This window comes from Blennius ocellaris (genome assembly GCF_963422515.1).
Source record: "Blennius ocellaris genome assembly, chromosome: 14".
Lineage (NCBI taxonomy): Eukaryota > Metazoa > Chordata > Actinopteri > Blenniiformes > Blenniidae > Blennius > Blennius ocellaris.
Genome location: NC_137663.1, coordinates 14,673,711 through 14,685,605, shown reverse-complemented (window position 1 = coordinate 14,685,605; position 11,895 = coordinate 14,673,711). Strand labels below are relative to the sequence as shown.

The following is an 11,895-nucleotide window of genomic DNA, read 5'->3' as shown; positions in this document are numbered from 1 at the left end:
TCATTTTGCCAGTATAAACTATGACACTTCCTCACACCACTTCAGACAATAGACTTTGTAACAGTTTATTGGTCGTACTTGGTTTGTATCAACAGAAGAAAATAACAACTATCATTTGACGAATAAACACACATCATAAAATGTCATGTGAAAATAAACTGGAGCCTGAGAGTTTCTTTTCTTCCCCCTCTCAGTTACTGTATGTGATGAAGAGCTCGTCTCTAAACTGGAAAACGTGACCTTCCCAAATCGACAACTATCCCAGTTTCCAGCAGCATGTACGCTGCGATAGAGTCCAGCTCCCCAAGACCCATGCACCATTATCCATGCTATTGTAAATGTGGCCATAATCATTCTCAGCACTGACAGATGCATAAACACATATCGCTTAACATTTGTGAAAATAAACATTCACATCAAAGCAGGTTTTCTGAGGGGCTCGTTAATTGGGAACACACATAAACACGTGAGCCGTGGAGTTGTCGATGGTCAGACTCAGCAAATGTTGCTATAATGAGCTTCCACGTTTCAGATGACATGTAAGCGACATATTGACACGAATGGTGTCTTTTCACGCAGAGCCTCTATTATAACTGCTGCGTAGTACAACCAAACATATGCTTGTCTCTCACATCTAATGCTGTTAGTTGTTGGCCGTTGACCAGTGTGAACGGTCTGATTTCTGACAGGCTGAGTTAGCTGGTTATCTGCTCCCGCAGAGGGAACAGGTGGCTGATTTGCTCAGTTTGACATATCTTCATCCAGCAAGCATCATGCACCGTGAGCTAACAGACCTTTCATTATCATCAAATTTAGCCACACAGATCAAAGGGAGGAAAAATCCGCTGCAGAACGAGAGCCGTCTTTGATGATAAAAGCAGACAACCACAAATGCGTCGTGACCTAAATTGAACATTTAATCAAACTATTTCTAATTGTGGAATCCATTCTGGCTAGAAATTGTAGGATGAGAATATATATTATCAGTGATATGATTGGAGCCCATCTTACACAGCAGGTTTCTATTTAAAGGTGCCATGTCTATACAGTAGTTTTTTTTCTTTCCAGGTCAGAATTTCATTGGCTGTCTCAAAAAAGTTCTGTTTCTTGGTAGATTTTCCAAACAATGACTAATAACTACAAAGATGCCATGTTATGACGTACATAAGAAAGAGAAGTTTGAGAGATATCAAATACTAAAACAAAAAAACACTTTGAGAAATGATTTGGTAACTTCATATGACGTCTGATAATGAAAGTAAAAGGATCTCATTAGCCTTCCTGTAGGTATGACTCCTATGACGCTCAGAAATGAGCAGTTATCTATTATCTCTGGTCAAAGGAGCATGAAGATGATTTACATTTTGTGAAGCTGTAATGGAGAAGTTATTTCTCATGCCAGTCACTGGGTGTGGGACCTGTGACCCAGCTGTACTCTCAAAGTTACTGACAGGCTCATTTTGTGCTCCAAACATGTTCAGCATTCAGTCACCCATCTGAGTCGAGCACTCTGATGAGCATCTCGCTAATGACGACCCCAGCAACCAGGATGACGAACATGAGCAGAACAGTGAGTCCACGTCGTACCAGCAGTTGTCTGACCGACAGTGACGTGTCGGCAGCGGTCTGCTGTACCGATCCTGCTGCGTCCGTCTTCTCATCTGTTGGACCGTGAGACGTCGCACTTAAGTCCATGGCTGTGAGGAAGATATTTTTCACATGCAGTTATTCTTGGCTCTTGTGAAGATGACTTTCTAATGTTGATTTAAGTAAAACAGGTACCTTTATTCCTCATCTCCACAGTATTGACTCCTGATCTTTCCAGCGCCTAGACAAAGATATTCAAACCAGTTACTAATGTTTGAATATGAGAAATGTAAATGAACGCACAACATTAGATTTTTTATTTATTGAATTGATAATGACAATATAATTAATATTGAGAACTCAATGACACGATATCCAAGTGGTATTTGATTATTTATATTAATATATTTCCCATAAAAGCCCTTAACCGTTCCAGAGCTGATTATATTGAATATGTGTTGTTCACTCCAACAATTTATAGCTGACAGTCACCTCACTAAGCTGGTAATGTATTTCTACTGGATGGAGGATAAGAAAGTGCAGAATGAGTCATCAGACACATTACACAGATTCATCAAAATACGGATTTTTCAACAATTATTTGGTACAGATGAAGGGATGAACAACCAATAACCTGATAAACACGAGATAAAAACTTGGAACACTTTCATTTAATTTGCCGAAATTCTCTGAATTTGCCGATTTATTCCTGTGAGAGGAGGTTGCTAAGTTACTCACCTCGACCATGGCTTTCTTCCAGCTGAATTTACACAGGTATGCTATGAAAACAACCGATTGTGATGTAACAGAAATAAAAAGTCCAAGCCAAAACCCTGTGACACAGAGGGATGATATAGAACAGTTTTGTGAATGAAATTATGATCCAGATGTCTATTTACTCGGTTGAAAGTCTGTCCTCACCTAAGACACCCATTTTGGCGGGGAACATCAGAGCGATTCCAATGGGTAACCCGACAATATAAAATCCCACAAAATTACACACGGCACCAATACCTTGTTTTCCCGCACCCCTGACAATGCTTCCTGTCACCCCCTGTAGAAAAATAGGAATTGTAAAAATATTTAGTTTGTGAGTGCAAAAGTGAATAAAGGCACTTTTGATTAAATACATTCTCACCGCAATGGCCTCAATAATATGAATGAAACAGTACATCCCCATAATATCTGCCACGCGAAGTACAATGTCCCTGAAAGCAAATGGATATAATAAATATTATTACAAATAGATAGGAAAGTAAAAAAAAAAAAAAAATCATTCACACATTCATCAGGTCGTACACTGTGACAACACAGGAAACAAAAATTCAATGACAAAGCTGTTAGGTATTACATTTCACAAGTGTACCCAAAGTAATGATTGTCGCAGAGGCATGGGTCTGAGCTCACTTCTCTGAGGTGAAAATGTAACCAATTACATTTTTAGATGCGCCAAGACAGGCTGCAATGGCACACGAGAAAAAAACTAGAGTGGACACAGGAAACACGTTTGTTAAGTAAAGCAGGACCTTAAAACATGTATCGCTATAAATGGTCGAGGAGACGTTGTGATCATCAGCTCATTCATACATGTAAAGATGCTGGAGACCTTGGCAGACAGCTTGGCGAGCTCGACGTTTCCAGCACCAAGAGCATTTCCAACACGAACGCTGGCACTGACAGAGAAACCCATCGGAAACTGTGGAAGAGCGTCATTAAATCTTTCCAAGCCAAATATAGTACCTTACAAAAATGTTTGCAACACAATGCCAACAAAAGGAAAATCGAACTAAATGAATTACCACATAAAGAAAAGCTGCCAGTTGATAACATACAGACTGAGCTGCCAACTCAGTTTCACTGACAATTCCCGCAAGGACCCCCGCAACCTCATACAGCCACCACTCCAAACAGAACATCAGCATGCTGGGGATGGCCAGGTGGAGGAAAGGGCCCCATTTCTGCAGGCAGTCTAGTGACCAACCTATATAGAAATAAAAAAAATAAAAAATCAGTACGATAGATATTTCTTGAGGGAAGGTGTTTACAATTGCCTCTTCTTCAACAAGAATAAAAATCTGAAATGTTTTCAGTTGCGTATATCTCATTCTGTCTTTAACCGAGCAGAAGAGGGTGCAGAAAATGTGTATTCAGGTAAGACTACAGGCAAATTGCTTCAGTTGTCCTCAATTACAAGCAAATGGGAAATTAATAAAAAAAATAAAAAAAAGACGTCAATATTCTTAGTTTGACGTCCCTCTCTTTTTATAATTGAAATATATGGTGAAATCAGCTGCATGAGGCCAACAATCCACCAATTCTTGTTGAGAACAACAGATTTAAGTATCCTAATACACACAATACTAATTTTCGATTGTATTTTGCAGAGTTGAATGATAATGACTGAAATATTCTGCAGCAGTATAAAAATATTTTTGTGTGCTTTCTTTACACGTGTTTAATTCTCGAAACTCACCATCCCATGTTGCTTTATGCAGTCCTTGGTAGCTGATTTGAACCCACAAAAACACGGCCAAGGAATATTGTGAGATGACATTGGCAGCTGCAGATCCACTTTAGGGACGTGAAGTGATTTAAACAACGGCAACAAAAGAAAAGCAAAGCCCAGTCATTTCCACTTTACTTTTGACTAATCATCTGATTAGTGCAATCTAAAAAGCTCGAGCAATGAGCAAAAATAAGTGCAATACTCGTTACTCACGCGAGTCCCAGATCCAGAACACTGAGGAAGATGTAATTGATTACTGCATTTACAATATTTCCCATGGCTCCACAGATCACCTGGGGCCATATGATACCCTGTGAACACAAACAAGTATGAATAGTATGAATAGGCAAGACGTTTCAGGTCTGTCAGTTTGTCACAAAACACAGGGGAGATTGAAAAGTTGTTATGTCACAGTTGTTAAAAGCACCTGATTCTGAAGGTATCTTCCTTGCAGATGGTACATGAAGGTAGCCTGCAGGATTTCATCCATTAGATGAGATTATGAGTTAGACAATGACACACAACACTCATCATTAAAGTGTTCAGTATAAGCCTGGACTAATTATAAAATGCCTCATAATTTTTTTTTTAAAATACACATCAGCCTTGCAATCATAAGTAAACTATTGTGCTGCAATCCCCTGCGATTATGCAATATAGCCTTCCTCTTTGGTTTACACTTTAACCAGAAAACACTGTGTTCAGTCAATTTGTTTAGAACACTAAACCCACTGGCAATGCTGGCATGAAGACTTTGACATACAGCTGGGCGGCCCTTAAGAGGAGGAAGAGGAAAAGGATAAATTTGCAAGATATGTAAAGAAACATACATGTATAATGTTGCACTGAAGACAATTTGAACTGTATTGTATGGGTATGATGCAGTTATATTGAGGACTGTGGTGTGGAAGCTTTACCTGGCAATGTCTGGACTTTGTTTGACAGCAAGCAAAATGGGCTGAGTGTTAATAAGGATAGCCCAGCAGGGGAAACAGGCTAAGAACAGAATCAAAATTCCTCTTTGCAAAATCACTCCGACACGCTTTAAGTTACCGCTTCCATAAATCTGGAAAAACAAAAGTGGCAAAAAACAGCAAGAAAAAAGTCAAAACTGAATTAATAAATACAAATAAATGAAATTAATTTAATAAATAAATAAATAAAAATAAAAAGCATAATGTCACACAATTTTAAATACTCAGGACTGAGTTCACCACTAAATACATTTTAGTTTGAATACCTGGGATATGAGAGTATCACATGTTGAGGCCAAACCAACACCGATGGAAATTCCTGTGACATTTATCACCTGCACAATATTAAATATGGAAAAGTGGTAAAGGAAGAAGATATATATATATATATAAAAAGAATACATTTGAAGGACTACATTGGCACAGCTACAATACAAGCAGAAGAAAAAAGATTGTAACAAGATGTCTCACAGCTATCGCCAATGCCCCCCCTGCCAGCTCGGTTTTCCCCAGGTGACCACAGAACACGATGCTGACGAAGCCAACCAGGAAGCTCAGCAACTGTGAAATGATCTGAAAAAACAAAAATCAAAAACAAAAATCAAGCTCCCTCTTTTTCCACAACAACAGAAACAGGAATGAACTTCATGAATGAAATATTCTAAATGCAACACATAAGGTAGCTGCTTGAGTTAATATACATAAATCCAAGTTTCAAAAGGCCTTGAGGTTAAGGAAAAAAGTTCTTATTTGCTGTGGCAGATGACATGTGTCATGCTTTGGCTTTTTTGGGGGGCTTCAGCTCCTTTGTGTTTCTAAATGTCTTTTACTACTTCTCTTTTCTTCTTCAGAAAATAGTTCTTGTGATTGCGGGTGGAGGTTTTTGACAGGTTTCTGGCATCAAAAGGTTTGCACAAAAGGAAACTAAATGCCCTCATCTATCAAGTTCTGGGTTTGTGCAATGAATAGCTCTCAGTGAAAAATGGATACATGTTGGGTTGCTAAACTATTTTTCTCCCCATAATATAATTTTCCATTGAGGAAGCTATTGCGCTTATTTTTTTTTTTTTTAATATTGTTGAAAATTGAAAATGTTGTTTGGAAAACATCTTTTCATTCATATGCGTTCATGTGTAGGTAAGATTATCACAGATGGAGTTCAAGGGATTTTTTAGGTTATCTGAAATTATGATCCATTTATATTCAATTTTTATAGATTCACCTCTTACTGTCACCTCAGCTTCTTTCATAGTGTTAAATGAGACACACAAATAACAAATCACAATGTACTTGAGTGCATTTTTTTTTTAGAAAAGCTTCCATTTAGATCGGTGAAAGAATCAAATTTGTTTTAGTTTAGTTTCTTGACTCTCCTTTATAAGTTATAAGTCAATTACTTTTCGATCAAATCCTGATAGTTCGGAATCATCATCCTGTTAATTACTGTTGTAATACATTTTAATTTGAAAAGAGTTAGTGGTGTATCACAAACCTCAAGTACAACAAACTAAAAAATATTAATATTTAGCTTTTTTGTTTAGCTTATATGAACACAATCTCACCACAGGTCCTGCCAGTTTAAAACACTGAACTGCTTCATTCTTGTAGTCCACAGGCACTCGGAGCTTGATGCTTTTCAAGCAGGAGCCGCAGCATGAGTCAACACTGTGAGCCGTCGGAGAAGACGACTCGTGCGGTTTAGACGGATCTTGCATTGTGCTTTTCACTCCTAAATCTTCCATACTGTCACGAGATGTGGCAGAAAAGTAAGCTCAGTCCAAAACTGAATGATGTTCATTCAGCAGAATTCCCTTAAGACACATAGAGGAAGGCTGCGAGTAATCGATAACCAATTACCAGGTTAATGATCAATAGCCCTGGCGGTGTCCTCAAACCTTGCTCAGTGAGCGTGAGAATGGACATGTGCAGGCTGCAGGAGGACTGACAAGGAACTCTTTCCACCCCTGACCAACCAACAAGCTCTGGACTTATCAAGAAAAAAAATGTCAAAATGGAGGTGGTCACAGAAACATTACTGACCCTTTTTTTTTCTTTCTCCAGTGCAACTTCAAAAAAAATTACACAATTAAAAAAAACCCATGTATTTACAACCGTTTTTGGGACCTAATTCTGTTTACATACTCATGTAATCATGATTTGTTCCCTTGTGTGAGAACGTATCCATTTGCCAAAGGGAAAAACACTTTAAATTGAAAATAATCAGTTTATACCAAGAATAGGTTAAGGTCAGGACTAGGTTTTTAGTAGATATGGCTGGGTTTGAAATAAATCTAAATCTGCAGGTAAGGAATAAAAACCAATGCGTCGTACCACTGTGTGAATGTATGTTCTTGTTTTGCTGCACTATAGGGAGGTCAATGGACATCTTGGAACCCCCCTTGAAAAAAAACTTTTTAGATGAAAACTTTTTATAAGACTAAATTTAGGCTGATGTTGAGAAAAGAGCTTGGGTAATGAGGTGGGTTAAGTTTAGAGAGAGAGAAAGACCCTGCAGACAATGTATGGAAATCAGTGTATTGTCCCATGACGAGATGTGTTCATGTGTGTGTATAGAAAAAGTCTATTCGACTTAAACTATAAATTAATCTTCACTCCAACGGAAAGGTAAAGGGTGCAGGTACACGATATGTGTGAATGAGAAAATAGAAAGACTCATACATTAAGCATTGTTTATCTTTATTTGATTTTTTAAAAACTTTTTGCTTACATTATGTGTTGCTAATTACTTAAACGATTCCTGTCAGCTTTAACAGTGTAACAGCTTTGTTGTGACTCAAGCCAAAGCAACATTTTAAAATACGGCAATGAAATATAAGAATGTGTAGGTTTAGCGTTTAAGTCCCTTCATATTTGAAACCACAAATGACCGCATATATTCCCCATTTAGCCTTCTCACTGTTAATAGAAACATAATTATGAGAAACAATAATTTGAAAATTCAATTCAATTCAATTCAATTCAATTTTACTTGTATAGTGCTAAATATAGTAGTCATTTCAAGGCACTTTTACATAGAAAAGGTCAACAATTCCACAATGGAAAGGAAACAAATCGATTTTAACAAGAACAAACCTTTACAAAACAAGGCTCAGAGGCCTTTCTGTGGTTCCAGTTGATGTTAGGAGATAGAAGGAGAGAACAAGATAGGACAGCCAGGCAGATTTTTTGGGGAGGGATTCAAACTCGGGTTCAGGTAGTGGGTAATTAGGCAATTAGGCAATTAGTGATTTCAAGTCTAAAATTCAGACATGAGCAAGAGATAAACAACATACTTATTAAGATTTATGAATGCATAAAGCTAATTTAATTTGTAAAAATAGATCAAAATGCTAGATCAAAGTTCTTGAGCCTGAAAGGATAATATGTCAAGGAAACAACATATAAAAATCATTAAAAAATGTAAAAGCAATAGACAATAACAGCTGCATAATGTTTGCCCAGATCTAACAAACTCTTTGTTTTTTGGGGGTCAACACATTTCACTAGATGTGAGAAAGAGTTGTGCTTTTTTTCCCATCACTTAGTGGCAGAACCCTCCCCCACCCACCCGCCCCGAGATAAATCACTGTCAGTCACGTACACACTTGTATCTTGTCAAGTCGTCATGTAGTATGCTGTTCTTCCTGCCATAGTAACAACTCACAGTGAGGCGTTACTGTTTCTCGTTGTGGCTATAGAACCTTCCATCGGGTGGTGCTGTTTTGCTCTATTTGAAACTCAAAAATGTTTCTCTCTGGGATGCTTGACTGAACTTTGAATGGATTTCTGCTCATTTAATCAAAAATGATAGACATATTTTTTCTCACTGAGCTCATTTGATTTACAAACTACAGTCAAGAAACCATGCAACATAATGTTGAACATATGGTGAAACAATAAATTTTTGCAGTTTTAACTGCCTTGGGGGCCGAATTGGGGAAAAAAGAAAAAAAAAGAAAAATCAAACAGAAGAAAGGAGGAAGGAAAATTAGCAGAGGCCAACGGGAGAGGAAGGGGGTGACACCTAATGTAGCCTTTCATTCATTTTCCTGGTTCAATGATGCAGCAAGGCTCATCGGGTCCACCCACCTACCAAATTGTATTCCTCCGTCTCCACCATCCCAACCGCACGCACAGAATCACACACACGTAAATATGTTCGACCAACCAGTGGGCCTGGCGTCCGCCATGACGTCACACTGCAGTTCTTCTCGGGCTCCGCTGGATGACAGTGGCAAGTCGCCGCTTACACACGATGAGCCGTCATTCTAAATGGCGACCGCTCAAGAGTGTGTGTACGTGAGTGCATTTGTGTACGTGCTGTGTTCGCGTGCATGTGAGTTTGGGTGGGGTTTGTTCTGGATGGGGAGTGATGGGGTATTGAGTAGGTGGAGAGGGTTTATTTGGGGTGGGGGTGGTGGGTAGATGGGTTGGTGGAAGTGTAGGAGGAGGGGGTGGGCAGTAAAATCGCAAATGAGGGGAAATTGTTTTGAGTCACAGCAGATTTGGTGAAGGGAGATAAGGGCTGATGACGTTGGTGGTGGTGTGATTAGGATTAGGGTGGGTGGGGGACTGAGGGATTGAAGAGAGTAGAAGGTGGTAGATGTTAGGAGGAGGTGGGGGTGAGTGCGTGCGTAGAAGAAGGTTTCGGGAGGGGTACGAGTATTTGCACGCATAGCGCGCGCGCGCGTGTGTACGGACGTGCGGTTTATCTGTGTGTGTCGGTTGTGAAATTTTTCCTGAGTACGAGAGAGGGGAATTGAGGGAAAGATGAGGAGATGGGTGGTTTAGATAATGGCGGCCGCAGAGAACGAATGAGGGCAGTGGTGTCACGCAGGAAGATGGAGTGCAACGGAACAAGAAAGAGTCGCTGAGACAAAAGAAGTGAATATTACATAGAGAGGCAAAAAAGGAGACAGTGTGCAGAAGGTACACCATGAGAGTGGGGGTGTACAGGCCAAGAAGGAGAGGAGGAACACTGAAAGAGTGCCAGAGTGATTTTTGACGTCCCCCCCCCCCCAAAAAAAAAAGCCTTTGTTGGTTATGTTGTGGATAGCTTTGGCAGCAAGAGCTTTAGGGGTTTTCAGAGTGAACAATGACGCAGGGGGACCCGCCGTGTCTGCTACAGCTGATAATGATGATCCATAAAAGCGATAACAATAATAAGTAGCTTCTCATGAAACCCCAAACCCGTCGGCACGTGATGCTCACGTCACAGACTGCCAAACATGACACCCTGGACACACAGACATGACTATCTCACGTTGGCAGTGTGTGTGCGTGTGTGTGTGTGCGTGTGTGTGTGTGTGTGTGTGTGTGTGAGGGTGGTCAGAGGGAGTGAGCGAGACACAAAGAGGGACAGAGGTGGAAACAGAGACAAAAAGGGGGAGCGGGGAGGAAAAAGGATTATGTCTTTCACCTGCATATACTTGACATTCGCATACGTGATGACAGTGTACAAACTGAAAGTAAAAAAAAAAAAAACAACAACAAAATGAACACATTTATAGCTGCCCCTTTTGTTTGTGGGCAATCTTGTGTAATTTTGCTTTTATCAGTACAGACAGAGAAGAAAAAAAAAATCAAACGCAGCCACTCAGAGAAAAGCTGAACCCCACTGAGAAGCATTATTTTGAAATGTGGTAAAACCTGAATGAGATGGTGGGAGGTGTGAAGCTGGTTTGTCTAACACATTTTTGACTGCATTTTCACTTTAAATCTACACAATGTCAAGCGCTTCATTTAAATTTTAGACGTCGTCAAAGAAACCAATAATTGAAGCGTGGACTCATCCCACAGAGAAAATGACGATACAGATGAAAAGTAATTCAGCCATGACTAAAGCAGAAGAAAATTTGCTGTCTGCTCTTTTGACGATGTATGAGCCATTGAATTTCTGCGGTGAGTAATATAGAAATGGCTTGAAACAGTAATAGCCACGCCGCACCCACATCGTAAAGTAGGTGGCATGCACATGATGTGATGTTTTAGTATTTAATTAAAACTTTCATCTGCAGAGTGAAGACAACAAAGGATCGCTATTCTTCTTCTACAAAACAAATTACAGCTCTGACTTGTTACTGTCAAGTGTTTGAGGTTATCAGGTCAGCTGATTCATGGATCAATCCCGCGTCTGATCTGCTAAAACAGGCATCATGAGAATTCCACTGTTGGTTTTGTGGTGGCATCCTGGTTGCAATTCTTAAATGCCACCAACCCCGATTTGTCTTCCATGACTCATCCAGACTCTAAAACAATGCAACGTCGTGCAGCTCGGTCCCTCATGACACGCTGTCCTTTCCGTAGCACCCCCGACGAAGCTGCGGGTTCGTCCGAGGGGGTAAACACAAACAGACAGCGCCAAAGGGTGTCTGAGGGGCAGCTCGCACAGGCAATGACAAGAGGGGGGGGGATACATGGAAAAGACCAGAAGTAAACAGGTTTTTCAGGTCATCAAGTATGAGTCATCCAAAAGTCTCCCATTAAGCTCCCATGTGACTGTGTGGTAACGTCAGGTGCATGATGGGGTCGGAGGGCGGTATTATCGATGACAAATTCGAGGTGGGAAGTGAATCTGTGCTTTGTTACCTCAGTCTGAAGTAGCTCATTGACGGTGGCAGCTGGTTGACCTTGGTGAGGAGGCAACCTGTTTCTCTTCTCTCAGTTTCCGTTTTACCTCCCGGAGGGTTTTTGTTTTTTGTTTTTTTTTCTTTGTATGAGGAAGTGAAGCGGGAGATGTACGTTTTGACGCGAGAGGCGCAGGAGGAGTGTGGCACCGGGAACAAGCTCCACCACGTCACACCTAAACCACAGCAGCGGCTTGTGAGA

General features: G+C 40.1%; 1 protein-coding gene across 1 annotated transcript; it reads right to left on the bottom strand.

The window, feature by feature from the left end:
- Positions 1 to 1,488: 1,488 nt before the first annotated feature.
- Positions 1,489 to 6,782, bottom strand: LOC308139521 (multidrug and toxin extrusion protein 1-like; the record flags this gene model as incomplete). The annotated part of the gene is made up of 14 exons (XM_080508982.1): positions 1,489 to 1,661; positions 2,509 to 2,641; positions 2,726 to 2,795; positions 2,995 to 3,070; positions 3,175 to 3,283; positions 3,387 to 3,568; positions 4,061 to 4,158; positions 4,307 to 4,404; positions 4,521 to 4,565; positions 4,826 to 4,868; positions 5,011 to 5,159; positions 5,334 to 5,402; positions 5,539 to 5,640; positions 6,630 to 6,782. 14 exons carry the CDS (start codon positions 6,780 to 6,782, stop codon positions 1,489 to 1,491), a joined length of 1,500 nt encoding a protein of 499 aa, XP_080365108.1.
- Positions 6,783 to 11,895: the final 5,113 nt, after the last annotated feature.